At 34.9% G+C, this 25,710-nt stretch overlaps 1 protein-coding gene across 3 annotated transcripts in view; it reads right to left on the bottom strand.

The window, feature by feature from the left end:
• Nucleotides 1-410: 410 nt before the first annotated feature.
• The window catches only part of SREK1 (splicing regulatory glutamic acid and lysine rich protein 1), a 27,984-nt gene continuing 2,684 nt past the window's right edge, over nucleotides 411-25,710 (bottom strand). The window contains exons 1-12 of one of the 3 annotated variants that reach the window (XM_085322415.1): nucleotides 24,011-24,048; nucleotides 16,615-16,738; nucleotides 16,210-16,325; nucleotides 14,131-14,295; nucleotides 12,888-13,066; nucleotides 12,138-12,268; nucleotides 10,575-10,689; nucleotides 7,780-7,899; nucleotides 6,500-7,066; nucleotides 4,677-4,772; nucleotides 3,879-4,017; nucleotides 411-2,695 (exon numbers count right to left, since the gene is read on the bottom strand). In XM_085322415.1, coding sequence (XP_085178541.1) covers nucleotides 2,543-2,695; nucleotides 3,879-4,017; nucleotides 4,677-4,772; nucleotides 6,500-7,066; nucleotides 7,780-7,899; nucleotides 10,575-10,689; nucleotides 12,138-12,268; nucleotides 12,888-13,066; nucleotides 14,131-14,295; nucleotides 16,210-16,272 — 1,728 coding nt within the window. In that variant the 5' untranslated portion in view covers nucleotides 16,273-16,325; nucleotides 16,615-16,738; nucleotides 24,011-24,048 and the 3' untranslated portion in view covers nucleotides 411-2,542. Of the gene's footprint in view, nucleotides 2,696-3,878; nucleotides 4,018-4,676; nucleotides 4,773-6,499; nucleotides 7,067-7,779; nucleotides 7,900-10,574; nucleotides 10,690-12,137; nucleotides 12,269-12,887; nucleotides 13,067-14,130; nucleotides 14,296-16,209; nucleotides 16,326-16,614; nucleotides 16,739-24,010; nucleotides 24,145-25,710 lie in introns of those variants that run through there. The other 2 variants (XM_085322413.1, XM_085322414.1) reach the window with 2 other exon arrangements.

The raw sequence follows: 25,710 nt of genomic DNA, 5'->3' as shown, positions 1-25,710 counted from the left end.
ACTTTTTCTAAGAAAACCATTAAATCTCACACAATACAAAATAATATGCTGCATATGTAACTACATCTGTGATAAATTAGCTAGTAAGGCTGCTAGCCTTAGTTACGAATTTTCAATGGCATTTTTCTTGGCTATCTATGCACAATCTTTTATACATTCTGTAACTGCTGTATAATAGAGATACGCAATTTCAGGATAACAAAACTCAAAATCAAACTAATATTGACTGAAACATGATATATTGCAAGAATTCTAATAATTTCTCCCAAAGGAGAAGGAAATTAGCTTTTTAAAGATACTTTTTAAAAGATACTGATTTTTTTTTGCTAGTATCTGCGTTGCAAATCAAAGAAACCTCTTGAATAAAAGCAGATAATCAATTCCTTTAATAAGTATGTATCAGCAGAAACTTCCCTCTAAAATACTTAATTTTATTAGTGAAATGGTACCAAAGATAACAAGTATACAAACAATCTCTTTGCTCTATGCTACTTACACATCATAAATAAGACAGCTGTTGTTGCAAGACACAATCCTTCACAGTCTTTCTATAAGCATACAGATTTGTCATTCTTTTATCAGAATAAGCTGTTTACCAGCCAACAGCATGTGGCTTAAACATCACAAAAATGACTGTCTATACTTTACATGGTAAAGCATTTTCTATAGTCTTAAATGTACACAGTGGCGAGAAACATTAAATCCTATCAAAAATGAAGAGTGATTAAGCAGCTTCACAATCAAACTGGGATTCATTACCTTATGAACTGGGCAATTTTTCATTCCCTGTAATATGTTTACATTTTATAAGAATTAACTATGCAAAGGAAAAAAAAATCAAATTGAAAGCAAGAAACTAATAAGCTATTCAGATTTTTAAACTGGCAGAAATAACTCTTCCCATGAGGTAAGGCAATTAAGTCATTTGATTGTATTAAGTTGTATTAAAAATAATCTACTTGATTTTAGGTATAAGTAAGTTTTAAAGGTATGACTCTCAAGAAATGTCACAATGATGAAACTAATGAAATTAGTTCAGAGAGCACAAGCCATGTTTTTACTTGACAAAATATTTCCTTTGTGTCATTCTCTTCTAACATGTTTTCTCTCCAAAGAATGAAAAAAGAATCTCTACCATATAACTCCTGTGTAAATTAGATCTTTTCTTTTTTCCAAACTATTTCTCCCCCCTAACTTTGCATACAATTCCTTTTATACCACCCAACAGCTATAAGAGAAGATGATGGAGAGGTTAACAATTAAGGCCATCCAAATGTAGATTAAGTGTTTAAAGGGCTGTCTTTGATGCAGGTGATAAAAGAATGCTTTGTATTCAGCTACTACTTTTGTACAGTGGTGGTCCCCAAATGCATTTTTGCTTTTATCTATAAATCTCTTCTAAAAAATAAAAGTAAAAATGGAGCTCTAGTATTTTAACAAGTGAATCAAACAACTGTTCTGACATACCACTTGCATTCTTATCTACAGTATGGTGGTGGCAAAATAGCAATAGAGATCAAGTAAGATTTAGTTGAAAATGAGTAATAGCACATATACATTTCTAGAAAATACCACATTTTAAGAAGGCACTAAAGCTTCTGCTTGTGCTCCCATTTTTTTTTAAACAAATGAGAAAATTTTGTTTTCATAATGGCACCTGTACTATTTGCAGCTGAACAGACACACTGCAGTACGGCTCAAAATGAAGCTGTAAGTTCTGATAATATCATACAGATGTGCTCGCTTCTGGAAGGACAAAGGAAAATAACAAAATAAAACCACCCCAAAATAACCCAGTAAAGCTAACCTATAATCTATAACATGGCAATGTTCCTTTTAGGAACAGAAAAGTAGCATGCATTGCTCAAATACTTTAAAAGAAATACTCATTTTAGGGATATTAGTAAGAAATTATTTTAAATAATAAAACCCAAAAATCTCAAGCAGTGAACAAATGAAAAACATACTAGTCAGTGGGCATTTAACATAAGAACCGTAAAACTGTTTACATTTAAAAACCCTTTTTCTGTAGTTGTCATTTACAAAAGAAAGTGTGTATATTTATGCACCATTTCCAAGCACATCAAACAGTACACGTTGAAGTTTTTGTGGATTCTTTTTTAACCCACAAGGTAAAACAATACAAAATTCATCAACAAGCAATATTTTAAACAACCTTCAATGCATATCTTCAGCTTTTTCGGATAGTACAGGTTTACATCATTCAGTTTCTACTTATTTGTAACAGCTTATGGCAAAACTTAACATAAATCATTTTACAAATAAGTACAGCCATCACGGAAATGCATGAATTTTCAGAGATGAATAGTTTTGATGGCATTTGCCTTTTCATGGTATAACTACTGGTCCGTGCTCTCTTGCTTACAGCAAGAGGACAACAAAGCTATCACAAGAATTGGAAGAGCTACTAGTATGTTATCAACATGTTCAAGTTGATTGCTTTGACATTTTCTTCCTCATTCTGGGAAATAAAAAGCTTTGGATTTCACTCCTTAGTTGAGTCAGAGGTCCGTTCTTTGCTTTAAACCTCTTCTACTCTAACTGAGAGGTTTTCTTCATTTGGTTGACAGTTCCCATTCTGCTGCAGCTTGACTTCATCTGTCCTTTGTACATCTCTGTTGTCTACTTCCTTGTCAGTCTCAGCATTCTCATCCTCCTTAGTGTGATCTTTGTCCTACCAAAGATAAAATTATTTTACCAAGAAATCACACTCTCATTCCAGGACATAACTTCCAAGCAACTCCTGATATTTTGATTGTCTCAACTTCTACATGCCTATCTCGTGTCTGCTATTTTTTTAAAAACAGATGTCAGCTTTTTCATTTGCTTTTTAAAAAGCTTGCTTTCTTTTGAAGTGGCTGAAGTCAGGCACTCAGAACAAGGAGTCACTCCAGAAATCTTTGCCTTAAAGAGATCTACAATGTCTTTATCATCAATACTGAAATAAAACAAAATAGTATCATTGAACCTATGAGAAGTAGCTCCAGAAATCAAGATCTCATTATGCTTGCTAAATAAAGCAGGATTATTTTTTTCTTTTGCATTTTTGGTCAGATAATCACAACATTTTAAGAATTCTTGAGTAAAAGAATTACTGAAGTATCCAGCAGACACAATTACTTGAGTCAGCTGTTTTATAGCAGTTGAATAATTATGAGTGCAAACTACTCTTCGAAGAGGGCTGCTTTTCAAATTTTAAGATTATGCAATTGGAAGATGTTCTTTTCTTAATCACATCACCTTCTACTTTGTACGGGAAAGTTCCATGCTTCTCTTTCCCAAATCTACCTTTTCAGCTCTACTTCCAGCAGAATCCTACATGCAGCCCAGGACCAAAACTGCCAGAGAGAGGCTGAACTGCAGAATGAAAATTTGTAAGAATAATCTTTTTAAGATTGATAGCCAAGCTATCCCTGAATTCTGCTGCTTACCTACACAATCTGCTTCCTGCCTGCTCCTTCAGATAGGCAGCCAGACAACTTCTAACATATGTCATAGAACAGAAGAAGAACGACAGAAACCAAAACAAAGTATTTCTATAACCTATTCACACAAGTTCCTACAGGCCAAGTAAGGTTCAAAGAGGGAATGTAATCAAATGGGCCTACTACCATCATTTGGAGAATGATTCATGTCTCCTGATGGCAAGAGCTAAACCCAAGTTTCTCTCTTTTCTCTGGTAGAGAAAAGAAAGGGAAAAGGGGGAGGGGGAAGGAGAAGCAAAATGAAATAAGAGGAGGTGGAAGAGAAACAAGGGGAAAAAAAGGGAGGAAAGAAAAGGAAAAAAGGGAAGGAATTCCAATAATCACTCTACTTATAGCACTCCACTCCATGTATCATTTGATCACAGAGCTTACCTTCAAAGTAGTGGTGCTTTTGTCAGATTTTTCCTTTCCCTCCTTTTCTTTACTACTTTTTTTCTTGGAGGTGGAGCGTTCTCTTTCTCTTCTTTCATTATTTGTATCCCTTTCTCTTTTTTTTTCCTTCTTGTTTCTGCTTAAGAAAATTTTTACTCAAATTAGAAGTTGGGAACAATAAATTACTACCAATGCATATGTCAAGTGCACTGTACAGTAATTTGCACAGTTCAGAAACTTAATTGCAAGCCACTTAATTGCAAACAGTTCTCTCATCAGCAGGAATTTTCACAAAACCCTCAAAATATAAGAAGGAAGCATTTTTTTTTAACGAGTAAAGCTAAAGAATGCAAGTGTTCAAAATACACCCTATTTGCAAAGAAAAAGGCGAACCATACTGTATTTGATGGAGGGCTTGTATGGATTTGAAGCAAAGCAATTTGATCACTGACAGATTTTAAAAGTTCTAGTTTAAAGCATTCCAGAGCTCAAATCCATGAAACTTTATTATTGTAAAACTCAAAACCTCATCATACTAACTAGCTGCAATCATCTGCAAATGCAGTAAATCAATGAAAATATTTCCCGAATTGTTTTCCATATAGTATCTGCATCCATCTTACTATTGAAAAAGACTGAACTTTTCCTTAGAAGGTGAATGATTGTTATCAACCAGCTGCTTGCATAACAAAAACATCTAGAAGAAACAGAAAATGAACCAGTTCATTTAACAATGCTGATATTACCACTTTTTCCACCTTTACTATCTAGTAACTTTCATGTTTACATCAAACCTACCTTCTTGGAGAGGGAGTTCGTGAAGATTTTCTTTTTGTTGTTTTGGATGTTTTAGGAGACTTGGAGGGACTTCTGCTCTTCCTTTTACGCCTTTCTCTGCAGGACCAAGAAACTCAAGATCAGCAATTAGGAAAATAATAAATTCAGGAATTGTATAAAAATCAGAAAGCTCTTAGAATTATTTGACATGACAACTGACTAAACAAATATTTCTGGAGATTAATATCCTGTATCACCAACAATACATGAATTGTACAAAGCAAGATACATTAGGCTTTGTGTATGTTTCAGTTCAAAGTGAAAGGGGAGAATGGAAGAGGAAAGCTGAAAAGTTGTCCCCTTTTCAGATTTCAGTTTTATGTTTATCCTCACATGCTTATATTTACATCTGGTATCAATGGAAACACACTGGAATCAGTAACATTACATTAAATAACAGTTTCTTTAATCAGGAAAAGAATCCAAATGAATGACGAATCACACTAAGGCAAAGGCATAACTTGAACAACACAAACTTCAGTTTAACATCAGAAATTTAAGATCATTTGAGTCTCAGTTCAGCATGACCTAAGTTTATCTCCTGAATACATGAGAATCAGTGTGCTTGTTGGATTAAAATCAAGTAGTGCAAAATGAGCTGTTGACCAAAAAAAAAAAAAAAAAAATACGGATAAGTTAGTATTTATTAGTCTCCTAGATGTTCAACTCAACAAGCATATTTACTATTATACAACACACTGAAGTCCAATAAACACAAATCAGAACCATCAATATTTAACAAAACAGCTATTCTATACAGGTAAACAGAATTTGCTGAAGTTGCTATACTAAAGCCTGAACATTAAATAAATGGTTGCAAACATCCTGAGGCATGTATTAAAATAAAGCCAAAATGGATCAAGTAAAGCTTCATTCAATGTAAATGTAGACCCTGCATCTGTCAAAATAAGATGATCTCCTCCTATTACCTCTATATAGGACAAGAAAAGTAGACAGAAAGAAACATCAAAGAAAAATAGGGAAGTTAAAACCTAAACTTTAAGATGACAAATCATAGATAAAGAATCATAGAGTCGGTAAGGTTGGAAGGGACCTCTGGAGATCATCTAGTCCAAACTCCCTGCTCAAGCAGGGTCACCTAGAGCATGTTAGACAGGGTTGCATCCAGGCAGGCTTTGAATATCTCCAGAGAAGGAGCACGAAGGACTCTCCCCTTGCTGAAGCCCAGGCCTGAACCAGGGACCTTCAGATCTTCAGTTTAACGCTCTTCCCAGCTGAGCTACTTTGCCCTCCCCAAAAAATACAGAATCACAGAATCAGCGAGGTTGGAAGGGACCTCGGGAGATCATCCAGTCCAACCTCCCGAAGATTTCCTGGTGCTGGTTCCACTGGGGCTTGAACCAGCACCTTCAGCATGTAAAGCAGATGTGATAACCACTACACAGATACAGCACAAAAGCTACAATTACGCATTCCAGCTTTTGCGATTCACAAAACTTCTGGCTGGCTCTAAAACATAGAAATGGCACAATAGCAGTTACATGAAAGGCAAGTATCAGGAGCCCAGTAAGAAACTGTATGCTACCAGGTATCATAAAGAACTCTACAACAGATCTTATCTTTTATCTTACAGGGAAATCTATAAAACAGAACTAATACAAACTGAATTAATAAGAAAAACTAATATTGACACATGAAAATTATGATATGTGTATGTCACAGTGCTTCACTGTACCAACAGGTCCAAAAAACTGCCCCCCTCCAAAAAAAACCCAAATCCCACCAAAACAAAACAACAACAAAAAAAATTCTGAACAACCAACCTGCTAGAGCTACGAGATCTTCTTGAAGAACTATAGCTTCTTGGAGGTGTTTTGGATCTCTTCTCTTTCTTCTTTTTATCATCTCTTTCTTTTTCTCTTTCTCGCTCCTTCTCCCCATCTTTCTCCTTTTCCTTGTCTCTGTCCTTCTCTTTGTCCCCTCCTTTGTCCTTATCTCCCTCCTTGTCCTTCGCTTTCTCTCTGTCCTTCTCCCCCTCTTTCTCAGCATCTCCTTCTTTTTCTTTGTTCTGGTCTACGTCTTCCCTATCTTTTTCCTTGTCCCTATCTTTGTCTTTTTCCCTTTCCTTGTCCCTGTCCCTATCTTTGTCCTTCTCCTTTTCCCTGTCTCTATCCCTATCCTTATCTCTGACTCTCTCTCGATCTTTGTTTCTCTCTTTGTCTCTGTCCCTGTCCTTCTCCTTGTCCTTATCCCTATTTCTCTCTTTATCTCGCTCTCTTTCTTTCTCTCTGTCACGGTCTTTCTCCTTCTCCTTGTCTCGGTCTCTCTCTTTCTCCTTTTCTTTAGTCTTTTCTTTTTCCTTGACCTTTTCTTTCTCTCTTTTCTTGTCCCTGTGAAAATCCAAACAGAAACCCATCTTTGAATTTTCTAATAAAAATTAAAAACAACTTCTATAATATACATTAAATTCTCAACAGAAAGCATGGCTCTCAAATTAAAAAAATAATAATTACACAATATTTAATTTTTCCATCCCCGTTTGCCACGAAGGAGAGGGTGATCAGCTAAGAAAAATTTGGAAAACAGATTGGGGAAGGGGGAGACAAAAATTAAAACAAATCATGATCTTCTGAGTGATGTCATTACGCTTTGAGAGAATGTCTTTCTTCACCTTGCACTTAAGTTACTATACATACATATTTTCTGTATTTTGACAAGAATGAGACAAACTCTGCAATTTGTAAATTTATACTTTTCTAACAGGAAGTGTAACTATGTAAAATGGACTGCAGAATAATGACTCCCACATGAAAAATGACAGTTGACTGTACAGGTCTTAATTCAACAGTATTCCCTCACATAACTATCCAGGAACTGCTTGAAAGTCCAACATCATTGTATACACAGAAAAAAACTCCCAAGAATAGAATTCTACCAAACAAATAATTTCAAAAGGCAGACTATAAAATCAAAGTTCAATTGATACAATCCATAAATCTGTAATGTTACTAGGAATTAGCAAATTATCAAAAGATTAAAAACAAAAAGCCCACAACACTGTTCACGGAAAGACCAACACCATTTCTTAGGAATGGATACTCACCGAGAACGAGAACGACTTCTGGATTTCCGCCTTTCTCTAGATCTAGACCGTTTTTTCAGGGGACTTCTGGATCTCCGTCTGTCCTTGTGTCTTGAAAGTGATCTATTGCCAGATCGACTTCTACATAAACAACATCAGAAGAAAAATACTTGAATATTGAAATTTCATAAAAATTAGGTCAACTGAGGAGAAAAAAAATACATGAATATTGCCTCAAAGGAAATTAATATGCAGTTTTCAGCTCAGTACTGTACTGCGTACCAATATTTTCACAAATATCTAAACTTGAAGTTTTAGCAGGTGCACACCCTCTCCTTCAAAATTACACCAGTTAAATAAAACTTAGTTTTATTACAAAAGCATAAGAAAAGCATAGAATACTAAAAAAAATCCTATAACCTTCGTGAATATTCCGTAAGATATCAATTCAAGTCATATTAGGATAACTGTCCTTAATAAACTATACCTCACAGAATCTACTACAAACAATTGCTAACAGTTTGTAAAAATAATTAATTACATTTTTTTTATTCTCAAGGCCCAGTCATGTACTGAAGTCTTGGTTTCTGAAGAAAGATGGCTTTACTGGCCTCCTTTTGTTTGGTTCTCTAGCCCTACAATTTAACAAACAAAAAAAAAAAAAAAAAAAAAGAACCATTATCTGTGGTTTACATTTAGTCAGATTACCTTCACAAACCCATGGTCACAAACCCTTTCAACTGAATTATCAGAATTCTCAAAAAAGAATGAGTATTTACTACCTGATAAATAAACAATGCAAATAACATTCAAATACTTCAGTAGAAATCTGTTAGTCTTCTGATAAACATATATAGTATAGACTCAGAGTTAATGAAGAAAACAAAAAAATTTCTTTTAAGATTACTATATATTTTTCCCCAAATATTCCCGATTTTGGGAGGACCATATCCCCTAGAAAAATAATAAAAAGCTGAATTTGAATACTAAATTTCAAAAGGCACCTCATTAGATATCTTGTTCAAGAGGCCAAGGTACTATTATATTAAACTTACCAAAGACAGAAAGGCCATGTTTATTACCCAATAAATCCTGAAGGACAGGAAGATACACAAAATACCAGCTCCACCTGTCTTCTGCAGCTCAAGATGCACAGACAGAGTAAGATATACCAAGAGCAAACCATTTTTCCTTTTTTTTTTTTTTTTTTTTTTTTTTTTTTTTTTTTTTTTTTTTTTTTTTTTTTTTTTTTTTTTTTTTTTTACCTATAGCTTGCTTCACATGGCGATTTAGAAGTACAAATTATTTACAGAGTAGATTAATTTAGTCAGAATAAGCTCTTGAATAAAAATATATATAATAGAAATGAAAGGAGTTTGGGGGATTATAGACCACAAGAACAGGCAAGCGATAAAGGAAGTTACTCTTAGGGATAAAACTACCTCAATGAATCAGAGCATCCTTTTTTCAGTATGTACTCAAAACTGACAGTAGCAACAGTAAATCATTAAAAAAAAACAAACAGAAAAACTCATCTCTGCCAAAAAAAACAACCCAAAACATAATTATCAACAACTGTTCATAGCATAGGGTTTCTGGAAAAATGCAAATTTATCTTCTAAAACACAATTTGGTTTGCTCTTCACAAAATAATATGAAGATTACTACAATGTTATGTATTGCACAAAACAAAGATTGTTTATCAATTATGTCCTGAATTAGGGAAAGAGCAGAGAAGCATGAAATAAGAAATGACCAAATCTTTCTTCCAGCATTAAAAAAGTACCCCAATATTTTGCTGTCATTAGATAACATGCAGAGTCCTACTATTACAAAATTAAAGTTTACACTTAGTTCATATTTCTGTGCTAATATTACTGATAGGGTGCGTAGAGGAACACCTCTGGCCACCTATTCTGTATGTAAAAGAATTCTAGCTGCCCTGTGAAAAGACAAACATGTAGCAGAGCTGTCACTGCATTGCTGACCACATTCAAATTTTTAAAATGTAAATTATCAATCACATATTGAGTTTTTATTGAGGGTTTGGGGTATTTTTTTGGCTATTTGATGTAGCCAAACATCTTTAGATTGACTAGGCAAATGCTCAGGAGATATTCCTCACATTCAGAGGCTACAAATTGCAATTTCATGAAGTGTTTGCTAAGAGTCACACAGGAAGACTGCCTCATTCTTGAGAAAAGAGTTAATGGATAACCTTCAAGGGCAATACAGCCTTTATTTTCTTCACATGTTCAAAGCTTGTTCCTGAATTACTCAGATCTGAACAAATTTAATGAAGCAAACTCTGAAGAATCAAAAACCATTTCCAAAACCATTATCTTTTAGGTTCTAAAAAAATTAGCTTTACATTTACAGTACAGTAAATAGAAATACGGCATTTGTTAACTAGATGTTTAGAAATTTGGGAAATCAGGAATTTTCTACCAGTCAAATGACCAGCCAACATATCTGTTCCAGGTACTAACAGTAAAAAATGTTCCACCCACAAAAGCCAGATAAATATTGCTTTTTAAAATACAGAAGTCACAAAATGAAATAAGGTTGTGCTACATGGCACAAATTGTACCTTTTAATTTGTTTTAACCAAAAATAATCCTGAATGTGTTTAGCATATTGAGGGAAAGAGTATCGCTTCAGACACAAAGCTCCTAGCTGCTCTAATGTGGTTAGTATAAGTAATTAGTGCTCTCCACAGTGATTCTGGTCTCATAACCAAATAAGAAATCTCTGTAAACACCACCACGCAAGAGAAATAACATGATCTCCATGTCCAAAAGAAAAAATACACCTACCTGTGCTTTGAGTGTGATCTTTTCCTTCTAGATCGGGATTTTGAACTAGACCTGGATTCTGAACGAGAATGGGAACGAGATCGACCGCCTTTTCTTTCACTGCTCTTTCCAGACTCTGAGAGGAAAAAACCACTTTGCAGTGTAAGCTCAGAACATTTAAAGATCCCAGTTAACAATCTGGCACAAGTGGAATGTACCACATAAAGTGCAAGGGGCCTACTCTCTGCACATCTTTCTTCTTTGCAAATATCCTTCAGAAACATCCAAGAAAGTCATTGCATATACTCGTTGAGTGCAGCCATCCTGCAGCAGTACACATAAACCAGATAATTATAAACAGCTAGCTCTACCAGGAATGGGATTTATGTTGCTGCCACAATGAACAAGATTACAACATGTTCTCCTCTTGGTATATTATTTAATATAAATACTTTTTATTTTTAATATCCTGAGAAGAATAAATTTAGAGGGTGTAATTTTGAAAATGTGCATAAAATGTAAACAGTATTTAGTACTTTATAGACTTTTAAATATTCCAACTACTGTACAAATATTAATGTTTCACTCCTCAAATATTCTTTTGGGGGAGGAAGGAGTGGAGAGAAGGGGGTGGAAAGTTTGATCCAAAGGCCATGAAGTCAGTGGAAAGCTTACCAGTGACCTCGGCAGACTTTGGTTCAGACTCCAGAAGACTGTTATTCTGCTGCTTAACATTGAGGAAACTTTAGAGTTATATTTCTTCCAACTCTAAAAAAAAAGATCTATCTAACTTACGTAAGTTAAAGTCTAAGTTTGTTAATAAGAACAATAAAATCTCACTGATTGAAAGAAAAAGCATAATCTCAATTCCAAGTTTAACAAGTTGAGAATTTTTTATGCTACGGTTTTGCAATCAGTTTGAGTTAGCATAAATGAGCACTAACACGGCGGTCTAACCTCTCAACCCACCAACACCTTCCTCCTTGCCCTAACATCTCAATGTTTACAGGGATGAGGGAACGAATCTAGGCRAAAAAACTCCATTAAAATATGTGACGTTTTAACCCAGATTCATTCTCTGATCCCATTTCCTATGAGGATGCACATAGTCTTGAGCCAGCATGAAAAAAAAAAAAAAAAGTGTAGCACAGGGACAAAATTAACCTGCAGAAGATAAGGAAAGTATAACATTCCTGCTTTTAGTAGCATGCTAGCTCCTTCTGATCATAAAACTATGGCTTTAATGTGTGCTAGAGGAGAACAAAATAAAACATAAAGCAATTCATTTTAAGTGTTTGTAAAGTACTTTGAACTTAAAAAGCACCAATACTATTATATGGTTTAGCACTGACTTATTTTTGAATGCAGTCAGTAAGTAAATATCTGAAAATAAGATACAATGAAATAAAAAGTTAACCATATTCCACTGCCTTGTTGCATAAAGACAATTTTGATTATTTACATATTTTTCAAACATATCGTACACTCTGAGTACCCTTTTCCTGTGTTTGAAACTGCTCTTAAAAGCATGTGCCAAGATACACACAGAACATGCCTGGTACATAGTGAAAATAGTATACCTACCTGGCTCAATAGCAGCAGATATGAAAGACTGGGCTTCTCTTACTCTCTTCATCACTTCTTCAAGTTCCTTGGCAGCAGCTTGTGGTGTCATTTCAGGAGGCTTCACTATGGCATTATTGGAGTGATTTATTCTACATTAAGGAACAAAACAAATAAAGAAACAAACTTCAATCCACAAATACTCAAAGAGGGAAAATGAAAAACAAGTAAGAAAGTAAATACTTGAACTTCCACTTATGACTAGAAACTTCTTCCTAACACTCAATTGCTCTATCTAAATATCCAAATATAAATATCTGGCTTTTATTGCCTTCAAATCTTGCCACTTTGAAGTATATGTTGCACACCATTTCTACGTAAATTTACACAAATATAGGTTTAAATATTTTCTAGTAGGAGTCTAGAAATCTATTTCTGTAGTACAGATCAAATCTGTACATTAAGGCCTACTAATCACATATCCATTATATTTAATGCTTAATTAGAGCAAAGGACTTTACAGATTCTCTGACTGTTATCTACTGTCACTACCACACAATCAAATATAGATATACTTTACTCTATACCATATTCATAGAGAAGGTTATTTTCAATCTTGAAATTGGAGTTTACAAAAGCGAGATAGTTTGCTAATCAGAAGTCCTTACATTAAAAACAGTTCATCATGGTTTCTAGCACATCAGTGTCATAAATGCGTAAGGATACTAAGAAATCTCACATTCAATATTTAACAGATAATTAATTTCTTACTTCAAAGGCCTGTCTCCAAACATAACTCCATTAAAGGCAAGAGCTCGAGGAACAGAATTTTGGTCTGCAAATTCCACAAAAGCAAATCGTGTTGGCTGTGTCTCATCACCTGCCATTCGCACAAATTTGACTTCTCCAACTTGCTTAAAGAATTCAAGCAGCTGATCTGCTGTTGTAGTCTAAAAAGAGTCAAAGAGCTCAGCTGAAGTAAAATTCATAATGAAAACCATTTATTTAAAGTATCCCGTAACATAAGAGCTATAGATTTTGGAAAGAGATTTCACCATTACTACATAGGCAACACGAATCTGGTAATATTACACTTTAAGAGAGAGATTTTTTTTTTTATTCTAGCAATCTCAAGAGTATACTATGATTTAAAACAGTGCAACCACAAGTCCTGAAGTCCTACATTTAGATTATAAACGCACTTGCACAGGATTTTGTACTTTTCACATACCTCATGGAAATAACTGATAAAGAATTTCCTTGTGTACCTATGTCAAAGCTATTTCTGCTATTGATTGTGTTTTTGATCAATACAATAATATACTGAAAGAATATTACAAAGCCTTGCTTTTCTCTGCGGTTCTACTAGTTTGCAATTAGTTTTGTTCTATTAGGACCAACAGCACTCTTCTTAAYAGTCTAGTAGCTTCTTCAACAGTCAAAAAATTCCTCCCCCCCCCCAATCAAATATTTATACAGCCATCAGTCAAGAGCAAACAGATTTTCAACTAACCCTTAATCAATAATGGCTGCCATATTAAAACTTTCCTTTCAAAGAAACAAAAGGCTGCTTATGCTAATTTTGCAACTTTAAGACAAACTGCTATCCTTCTGCCACAGCCAATTTCTTGTACTTTAGCAGATGAATTTCTTCTAACTGTACTTAAGCAATAGTGAAGTGTTGTGGGGGGCAGCTACCACAATCTCGTGACTTCTRAGGCACTGCTCAGCTAACACTTCCCAGTTAGACACCTGATCAGCGCACACCATCATAAGCATGTTTCTTGAATTCAGCTAGTGTGATATTCCCAGCATCCTGCTAGAATGAATTACATGGTCTGATTTGACCTGATTGCAGTAGCACTCAGAATTCAAAACACCACCAAATTTTGCTTCCGTTCCTATTGTCATCAACTACGGAAAATTCTTAACACTTAAGATTATAACTTATAAACTATAGTTCTTCATATTAAGCTCTACGTTAGTATTTCCAGTATCAAGAAAAGCAAGCTACCTGTGAATTCAAGTTTCCAACATAGACTGTTCTCCTGATTTCATCAATTTTGGATGGGTCCACATTCCCCATAATTGGTGGCTGTGGTATTTCTCCCAGCGCCGTAATGTTAGGATCTAATGCTGCTGCTGGAATAGCCCCCAAAGTGCCAAGTGAAACACCAAGCTAGAAAACACAAAAACAAAATATTCTTTTCAACTGTGCATTGGTGGGAGATACTTCACTTGGTAATAATTGCCTGCCTTGTGTATTTCTGCAGAATCACCTACTGAATACAGGCAACACTTTAAACTGCAAGGTCCCAGTTAAGTACTTTTTTAAAATCAAATCTACCCGTAACTAACTTTCTAGTTAAGATTTTCTATGTGCTATCAGTTACCACCTTATCAAAGAAGCTTGGCTAGGAACGTAGCATATCAATCGGATAATCTGCAGGACGGAACTTCTAGCGCTAGCAGTCAGTCAACTTGAGTTAAATGCTTTCAGGCACTGCTAATTTCCTTATTTTTACCACTACAAGTCTTACGAGTGGATGAAGAACTACTGAGGAGCGATCTATTTTGGTTATAAACAATCTTGCTTTTAGACTGATAAGAACCAGGAAGGAAGAAGCATGAAGACAAAACATGCACTGAAAACGCTATGGTCATTGGATAGAGCCCCTCACAAACATGCGCAGTTAATCTAACCCAGCATATCTTGGTCTGACAAATGATCAACAAAATCCTAAATCTTTCTGTAACTTATAAACAGAATACACTACAATGTTTTGCTAGTACTGCTGCACCAGAAAAGCCCTGTAGCAGATATTTAGCCTTCAAATTAAATTCTTTTAGCAGTGCAAGCTCCAGCTACAAATTTTCTCTCCTCAAGTACTTAAAACCAAGGAAGGGATCATCACCATTATCATGTATCATCATCATGGAAGCGTGATTTTTCACATAATCATCTGATGGTGGTCTGACCATAAACCTTCTTAGCACAGATCCTGCCTTAGTAATAGGCAGTGTGAGAAGCCACATCTGAATGTGCTATGTTACTACTATGTGCCTAACACAAGCATCTGATGTTTCTAGTTCATCTTGCGGTTTCTGATTGGTCACTTACACTCCAACATTAAAAAAGTAATTTGTCATCACTATTGACAGATAAGTAATGAAAACAATTTTTAAAGCTATATGATAAGCATAAATTGCTCACCACAGAGCAGCTTACTCCATTCTCAAGCATAGCAAATTACTGCTTCTGCTGAAGGGAAGTAAATCTAACAGTAAAGGGAACAGCGGCACAATGACAGGGTTATTTAATACAGTGTGGCATAGTAAGGGGACATTCCATGGGCAGTGCCTCTGCCTTCCACCTGCTTGTGTTGACTACCATTACCCAGAGTCCATCTGTCCAAGAGGCCAACAGCTAGTACCTACTGATACAGCAGCAGACACTGTTGCTCTTATCCAACCAAAAAAATGCCTTGCTTTCTTAAAGCAAGATGAAGTCTGAAGTCTGAAGTCTGAGATTTTGTTTTTAAAATTTTCATCCATGGAACATGAAAAAAATCATTAATATCATACTGAATACATGCATAAAATTAACTGGGGGGGGGAAGAAAGTGTTTCTAATTGTTGTCTCTCTGTTTTCCTAACATCTGAACAGATTACCAGAAAGCAAAGAACTGTTACAAAAAAACCCCAGCAGCATGTGCTAAAGCAGTTAGAAACCCTACTGAAGGAAGGCAGGGAATTTTTACATGGGGTCAGTGTGAGAAATCAGACTTTCTGCCTAATGAGCTGTATAACAGAAGTATTTTCTAATAGTACACAAATTGGTATTTTCAAGACCACATACGTTTAGTACTTTTCCTGGGCGCTTCTTTCAAGTAAATACTGCTTTTGGTTATGTCATTTTAACTGTCTCTTCCTAGACCCACTGTGAGCTAACCCTTGAAAGACAAGCCACAGTAGACAGCTGTAACATCCTCATGTAACATCCACGGATTACGTAGTTCTTGCGCTCTGAGCACAGAAGAGGCTGCTAGTAGAGAGGAAGCCAGAAACCAAACAGCAGCTGAATTTTACTTACTGTAGTCAAAGGGGTTGGTGTAGGTATAGGAAGCAACCCTGCACCAGGCATCAGGCTCGTCATAGTAGGAGCAGGCGCCAATAAAGAAAGGGCTTTGGCTTCATCTGGAATTTTACCTGAAGAAGCAAATAAAAGCGTTATAGAGAGTTGGAACACTACACAGATGTTACTTGCTATGATTTTACAATTACCCTTGCATTTAAAAATGGTAATAAATAAGAATGAATCTATCTACCAGATCCTTACAAAGAAATAAATAAGAACTTAAGTTTTTCCTTTTACCCTGCTCTACTAGGAAAAACAAAAGTGAGCAAAACTTCAAAGACTAGCAATCTCATTAATGGATTATTATTTTAAAAACTGAATAATGTAGACAATTATTTAACACTTTGAGCTATGGGTCACCTGTACTGGAAACTTAATGTTCATGAACCAAACGATATCAAGCATGGACGCTTTCCCAGGACGGTGTTTTCGCGGTGATCGAAAGTTGTTTTACACATGACAACCGTTCGTGTTGGCTGCATCACTAATAGCACACAGAACATCAGATACAGAAAAGAAGAACATTTTTTAAAGTTTAATCCCCAGAAATGGCAAATAACCAAATCAGTAAAAGAAAAAAAAAGAAAAAACAAAGTATGTGTTAATGGAAATCTGTGCTTTTTCTTTCTGTGATGCTACTACTTTTGCTGTAAAAATAAATAAAAATAAATACTACTGTGACTCCACACAATCCATACTACAAGCGAACTTGGGGGCAGGGGGATGGGGGGAGAGGGGGCAAAAAAGTTTAGATCTATACTGTTTTCCATTCTAGGTTATCTCAGTTTATCTGAAATTTTGACAAATTAGTTGTAAATTTACTGAGATTGAAGAAAATCATAACTGATCAGCTAAGCAAAGGGTATTTTCCTAAAACATGCATTTTCTACTGTTTCAACCACATCATACTCTCCCTGTCATGTTAGTATCTTAAGTAGTATCTAATCTGAAGTAAATGTAGGTTTCATTCAAAGTTGGTTAGAACTGACTGCTAAATTAAACAAAAGAATCTCCAATATTTAAGTGATTTAACAGTTAAGAAAGCTAATAAGTATGTTTATTAAATTTCAAATGCAAAGTGATTTAAAGTGGTACAAATACTAAACACTGAACTGAAAAACTGTAGAAAGAAATTCGAATTACACTAGTTATCTAAGATATATTTAAAACAGCAGACATAACTGTATATATTCTATCTAATTGAGCCTTTTGGTATTATCTCACACATTTTACTACTATAAATGCTTTTATTTAAACACTGTTTTAAAAGTCAAGGAATCTATACATACTGTGCCAGTGCCTTCTACTGTTTTGATTCAAATAATATGATTTCACTATATATCCCTCACCTCAGGAATTTAAAATGAATATATCTAAATTTTTAATCAAAAAGCAAAATATGAGATAAACTTCAAAACACTGTCCATTTTTAACTATGCAAGTTCCACTAAATCCAACGGGAATCATACTACCTAAACAAAAGGAAACAACAACCAAAAAAGCATTGCGAACTGTTCTACTGATCGTTATCCCAGGACTCAATTACAATTAGATAAGTCCAAAGGACAAAATAAATTAAAATTAATTTAGATATAACAGAGGTGTAATAGAAAAGACAAACCAACAGTAACAACTTTTGTCTCATGACATCTATTTACAGACAGCTATTTTTTTTAAGTTTTGAGACACCTTGGTCATTAACATGTAGCAAACCAAGTCATTTGCTATCTAAAGGAGAAAAATAATAAAATCATTAGCACTTAAGAATTAACTGTGCAATAATGTCTTCCATGGCTTTTCTTAAAAAAAAAAAAAAAAAAAAAAAAAAGCATGAATTTGAGTCATAATCACAATATTCAGCACTGATACAGCTCTTTACCAGTCTTATTTTGAAGCAAGGCATGCAATCGCAGATATAGTGGGTTTGCCTGACTGCTCACAAGAAATTAAGTACTTTGCTGCATATCCTGCCTGTTGTTTTGTAGCTAAACAGGCTTCTGAATATTCAATTACAATAACTGTGCATGCAAATTAGGCATACAATTATATACTAGAATTTCTGACAATCAAAATACTTAAGTGCTTTTGAATGACTGATGAACAGATCATTAGCAACCAGACCTTATCCTGAACAGGCAGCATCTTGTAATTAACTGGATACTCATGCAAAATACTATATGGTCAAGAGACATTGCTGAAGTAAATCCGAGGACAGAAATGGCTCCTAAAATAGTCCAACTGCATTATAATTTAGCTGTACTCAGTAACGTACATAAGTATATGCCTAATTTAAAGTATGCACTTACATAAAATTCAGTATGCACTTAAGCAGATGAACTTAAGAGATGCTTAAATGCCCTTGTAAATAAGAACTGAGTTAGGCATATAACTAAACAGTGAGTCAAGTTACTTAAATACAAGCCTAAACTTTAAGCATGAGTCATCTTACTGAAATAAATGGAATTATTTGCTCAAATTTTGCTTAAGTAATCTGTTCAATATGTCCAGATAAGTAAATTATTATGGCAGTTCAAAGAATGAATAATTTGTGTATTTCAAGTATGAGTTGGTAACATTAGTTCCAGAATACTCTGGTCTCTCAACTACATAATTTTTTAATTTCAATACAAAATCTAGTTGGTCATTTCCATGCCACATACAAAGATTTGCTTGTTTCTTTTATTCAAGAATGATAAAGTGTCTATTTCTACAGACAGTTCTGTTTTGAGTATCTTCCTGTATTTTCAGAGATACTGTCTTTTTGTAAGTTTCCCCTCCAGTTTTTAAGATCAGGTCAAACTTTTTAACAACAATTCAACAGAAAAATAAAGGGAGAGAGGAGAGGAAGGGAAAGAGAGAAAACCTGAATTATAACCTGCAAATTTACTTTCCTGCTCTTCAGAGAGTTTCAAAAACCCCATAAATAATATGAGATGAAATAACCTCAAGAGTTATTATGAAACTTAAAGGTTGTTCCTAATTCTCCATAAACTTATTTTTAGAAGGAATATAAGCTCACAAAAATATGCAACAAAACATGTGGGTTATGACAACAAATTAGGACACTGCAGCTTAAGGATAACTACTTCAGTGTTTTAACTCTTATTATTTAAAAGTTGAACGGAAATGACACAGATATTTATTTTCTAATAGGGGAAAACAGACAAAATAAATATGTCACATATATCATATCCTTGGAAATATTTCTTAGGGGTTTTTGAGTGTTTAGTTAAACTAAGGATTCTATGATAGTTTATTTATACAACCTTTTCCTTTGCAAAAGGATCCAAAAGCAAACACAGACTACTCTGCATTGCCTAGGAACACCTTGTGCTTCTTACACAAAGTACGGTTGTCCTAAGTTATGTTTGTTACTTATTTGTATTTTTAAAGTAGTTAAGAGTCCTAGTCAATTTAGCCCATATCTGAATCCATTTTGCCAGACACTATACAGAGGAATTATCTGGGATAAGCAGGTACTAAACATACTGTTTTTACTGTTTGTACTGAAATTACATATTTAATCCCCCTCCCCACAATCTGCTTCAGCAATAAGTAAGTTTGCTCATTAAAAAAAAAACAAACAAAACCCCATAAATTTTCTGTTCACATGTACTCTAAACAAAATTACAGGAATTGTTATTTTGCTTTTACTTTAAATCAACATGGACTACACACTTAAGAATTAAATGATTTCTGTGTGATCCAATTCATGATTCTTATTGGATTTAGCAGCAATGACTAAAGAGATTACAGCTACTGGCAATTACCCTTCAACTGCCACAGCTAAATCCAACAGAGATCATGAAGCAAAGCTCTTCCCAGCTGCAGGTCACAGTCTGGTGGTGTGAAAGTGAAACCAATTGATCTTAATACTGCGAGATGCTTGAGGAGCAGACACACCCCCTAGTCCACCACTTCCATTTCAAGGGTAGCACTCCGAAGAAGAAAGAAGCTAGACAGACATGTAGGGATAATAACCTTTTAAGTCACTCCAGCAGGAAATGTCAGGGCTTTTGAAAGAGATGCCCAATAAGATATTTTTCCGCGTGGGGGGCTGGGGAGAGGACACCACTGGAGCATGGGAAAGTGCAACACATACATACATACATACACACACACACAGAGAAACAATTCAATCTTCCCACAAATAACAGTGTTAAAAGACAATGTGCCTCACATAATACAGTCCAACCAAAACCTCAGCCTGCATTTGTACTTATGAGCAGTAAAGGGTTTTTCTACAAGTTACAGAAGACAAAAGGATAAAATCTTACTGCCACTGAACTCACTGGAGCAAGATTTCACCAGAAGTAAGCAAGTATGTCATGATATCTACTATCTAAGAAAGTTCCATTTCAGAAATCGTTATTTTAAATACCTTGTACTTGATATAAATGCAAAGCCTTCTTTTAAACAGGCCACTCAATCTGAAATGAAACTGCTCTGCTGGTAATGAGAAAGTGGCAGAGTAAGATTCATGACTTCATTTTGTAGATTTCTCCAGACTACAGGTTAAACTGTCCATTTCCAAAATAAACTCATGAAGCACAATATATGAAAAAAACCTTAAAACTGAAATATTTTTCACTGTTCCAGTCTTCTGACATACTCTGTTGATTTGCTGAACTTACATGCTTAATTGTACTGCAAATTTATCCCCAGTTTACAACATACAATTTAGTTAACCATATTCTAAAATATCCACCATTCTATAAGCAGCTTCAGGTCAACTTCAAAATGAAACACACTGAACCCTTTACAAAACACCATTTGTACAGAACTGAAGTACCAGTTCACAAGTACAAGGGAAAGAGATTTAACAAAACAAAACAATAAAGGGACAAAATAATAAAAAAAAGAAAAACAAAGGAAAGAAAGCAAAATAAAATAAAAACAGAGACAGGGCGTCCATCTTCAGCAGGCCAGACTTCGATCTCATTTCCCCCATGAAGGTTTCACTTGACGGCAGGTTTAGTGGCATGGCAAACAATGCCTAACTCAGGCAAGTGTAACAGGTCTGCCTTGGCCAGTCTAGTCATCTAATAATGCACAAATATCACACAGAGAAAACATACAAAACCAAATTAATAGTCAAAATCCATCTACCAGATAATGTGGACATAAAGTTTAGAATGATGATAAGGGTGGCATCTTTGTTATTTTTCAACCTTTGCTTTCTCAAAGCATAACATTTAAAGAAAAACCCACTGATGCACAAAAAAGAAGTCACATTTTGACAGTGTGATAATGTAAACTTCATTTACAATTACATTTTTGTTAAAGTGTTTGTTAAATGTCACAAAATTAACATTCTTTTCATTGTGCAATGAACCCCTCACATTTCCCTGATGTACCACTATTTAAATACACACTAAATTTCAGATGTTATTATGGTATTTAAAACCAAGTTTTCTGCATTCCATCTTACCTTTTCTTTATGTTCAATTCAACGCATGAAACATTTCAGTACTGGCACTGTTGGCCAGGATAGAATTTAACCTCCCAGCAGAATATAGCCATTACTATTTTAAAGCCTGTGATAAACTCTGTTAACCCCATTAACAATGCATCATACGATGCATAGTGAGTCAAAGATTTTGCATTGTGGTCTCCAAAACCAGGCTTTTCCCCCCCCCCCACATAGTAGATTCTTCAGAAAGTTAAACCTTTGTGAATTCAGATCTTTACAAATTAAAATCAATGCTTCTGTAAAATTTACATGGAAACAGCACTCTGACATTAAAAAAAAAAAAAAAAAGATCTTTTGATCTCACAACCCAATCACCTAATCATGCATAAATATCTCTGGCATCTAGAATGATTTGGAACAGAGTGACAATTGTTCTATAATACATTTTCTCAGAAATTTCCACATCAGCTACAAATGGGGCTGGATTTCTCAGAACTTTGATTTTATTCTTCTTTCTGTCATCGTCTACCACCAAGAGACACAGGAAAATGTAGCTTTACCTGCCTGTTGCCATATCACGTTAGGCAGTGATCTCATCACAAGCAAAACCCCAGGAAGTGTTGTTCATTCATTAGGCGGCAATCTTCCCTCTCTGGCAGTACTGAACCAGTGTTAAAGTCTTTTAGATGAAACATAAAACTAAGATCCTGAATCATTTATAGTCATTTACTTTGGGGGCATTCTTTCAGTAATACGGAGTCTGGTCAGATACATTTTGCCTACCCAAATCCCATTTCCAGCCTTCAAGTAGATACAGTAATGTCCTCTCTGTAGCTTATGAATAAGTTCAAAAAATAAAACAAAAGGGCCCCCAAAACAAGGCATAAAACAACTAAAAATCTACATTTCACAAAGACAAAAACATGTGCCATATGCTCATGCTAGTAACAGAAAGTGAATTCCAGGTCAATATAACCTTCAGTTAAAGTAGTTTTAGGGACTATGAAATTAGGAGACTTGTCAGAGTTTGCCAGGAACAGCCCAGATTATTTTTATAGGGGCATTAACCTCATGCTGTCCAGAGCATGACATGGCAAGCAGGCAAAAAGATATTCTGGGACCACTGTAAAGTTGACCAAGTCAACACCACTTTTTAAGCCAAAACTTGATTCTTGCAGTAAGAGCCATGTTACTAACAGATATTTCTAAACGTGCTGTAGCTTATTGTTGAATCGTTCTAAACATTGTTCTTCATGGCAAAACAGCTACCCTGTTAACACTTAGCTTCACTCCATCAGTTGGAATGTTTCCACTCCAAAGAGGCAACAAGCCCAGTTTCAAATGGGCAGACACTTAATTCCACAACGATCCCAATGAAGTCAATGGGGCTCTATATAACTCCAACCACCTGCCTTCATACACTCTAGTAATATTAGGTCTATACTTCATAGAAYTATATTCAAATCTTTGGGGATATTATGTTAAAAGTAGGTATTACTCTTGAATTCAACACAGCTATAACTGTAGGGCCTCAAAGCTAGTTGAGGGAATGAATATCTATAAATTTAGTACTCATCATATATTTTTATCTTGTTAGAAGTTACAAAAATATTTTACACTGGAAGCATTCTTGCATTTTTCAAGAGATGCCCAAAACCAAAAAGAGTACCAGTATGCACAAGAAAGCCTTTTTATTGCACACAAAGTAGTATTCTCCACTGTTACAAGAAGGGAAAACTGAAATATTTTTTAAAACTAGCAGCTAAACGTTTTAATTCAAACAGTAAACATCACTATGAATAGAACGTATTTTTTAATTAGAAAGAGCTAAAATGGCCAAAGGCATAAATTGCACCCCTACACAAATGACAAACTGGGATTCAGTCTAAAAGAACAGGAAAACCAATCAGTGTAAAAAAAAAAAAAAAAAAAGAGAGAGAGAGAGAGAGAGAGAGAGAGAGAGAGATGCATTAAGATCCAAAATGCCTCATCCTTTCAGTGCTCATTGACTTCAGTGAGAACTTTGTTTGGAAGTAAGTCCTATGTAAATCAAATCAAAGGGAAAAAATTACCTATTTACCTCCTTCCCCCCGAATATGACAGCTATGAAAAACTGAATTATCCTAATTTAAAACAAGTTTTTTTCCTAATGCTTAACTGTAATTAAATCTACATAATTAGGAATTTTTAATTCAAATTTCAATGCTGTTTTAAGATTTTTTTTTTCAAAAAGCAGTAAAATAAAATAACAATAGAGCAACACCTCCTTACAAGGGGTAAGCTTAAAACAATTAGCAGACAGGACAAAGACCAACATTACAGAAGAACATCTGAAATACCAACCTTCTGCACAGGGCACAACTATCAAAGCTCTGTCAATAAAAACCGTGTTAGTTAGATGCTGGGCCACACCAACACTCGATGCTTCACGAAACTTAATATAACATACTTTGGAAGAAAAAGCAAGAGGTGCGTTGCTGTAAGATAAAAGGAAAAAAATAATTAGTCGTAATAAATAAACGTATGTATGCATTTTTAACCATTACTTAAAAAAAAAAAAAAAAAAAAGTAATTCTTCCAAATGTTTGCCTTAGCTCATGAGCATACTACAAATCTATTTTATCATTTGCCTTAGTTTTGTATAGTCTAGTAGGATGACACTTGAAGAGGTAGGTAAGCAGGAGAAATTCACTTRTAACAGGATAGAATAAGGAAGAAAATTACAAATACATATTTTGGTTAATTTGCTTTTCCATTAGAAAGCACACCAATAGAGATTTCAAAAAACATAATATACTGTAATCTTGATCAAAAATTTTAAAAAAGTTTGTTTTAGAAAATGTAAAGTATTCCCTCGTCGAGGTTTATATCCTTTATACAGGCAGTTTATTTCTTCATAGAAAGGAAGTATGTGTGAAGTCTTCAGAGTGAAAATACAGTTAGATATTGCAGCAGCTGTCACCAAGTTCCATTTGAAAAGGCCACCCCCCCCCTTCCAGCAAAGCAGTAAATAATAGAAAATATGCTGCATGCACTGTTTCACTCTGACCCTCCCTCAACTGAAACAGAAACACGCTCCTAAAATTCCTGGAAATACTAGAAGTAGTTAAAATTTAGCCCACGGGCTCCATCCCGTAATTCCTCAAATTCCAAGCAGGTACTCCCAAAGTTGTTGTAAAGAATCTACTAATTAGGCTTCAGTATTTAAATTCAAACTTAAAAGTTTTAGATACACTATATCCTCATGTTAATTGCATAAGCGAACTAAAAATTTAGACAGAGGCAAGTAGACTGATCCCAGAAAGATAACAGCTAGGGAAAATATCTAGGAGAGCCAGTTGACTTCAGAATTTCAGAATTACAATCAGAAACATTTAGGATGAGAAATTCTGTAAAAAAATTAGACACATCTAGGAAGAAAAATAAACACAGGGTGGGAGAGACACAAGACCTTAAAAGAATGCTTCTTCTTAATCCCTTTAAAAAGGTAACAGTAAAGTTACCACTTCCCAGATTCCTTTCTGCAGAAGGATGCTTAATGATATATATGACAGTCAAGCTTGCACAATTTAGAAAAAAATTGCTAGATGACTACAATTCTTCAGCACATACGTTTCATTTCTAGTGGTCAATGTTTTCAGTTTAYACTTTTCATACTTAGGAAGGAATACATATATGGAATGGCTTCCAAGTCGTCTAACTGCCTGAGTCGGAGCATTTCCAACATCAGAGCTGACAGAGCTGTGTCTTTCCCAGTTTCCCACAGAACTATTTGCAGAAAAGTGAAAATCCCTTTTCTTATATTTTGCTCTCTCTAGACAAATAATTCTGTTGATTACTAGTTGTCTTGCCCCCAAAACTATTTTCATTGTTTTCACTTCCAGACTACCTTCTCCTGCCTCTTCCTGCACTCTGTGCCAGAGAGGTTTAGACTAAAACATGTTCTGCTATCTTATAATCCTACAATCCTACGTATCCTGAAGAGGCAGAATTTTTTCACTGCAAAGATACGTTTTATGGCAATGGCCAAACAGTGCCTTAAA

Source organism: Rhea americana, unplaced genomic scaffold (assembly GCF_003343005.1).
Source record: "Rhea americana isolate MKP2758 unplaced genomic scaffold, rheAme1 scaffold_77, whole genome shotgun sequence".
NCBI classification, from domain to species: Eukaryota; Metazoa; Chordata; class Aves; order Rheiformes; family Rheidae; genus Rhea; species Rhea americana.
This window is presented reverse-complemented; position numbering and strand designations above follow the sequence as displayed.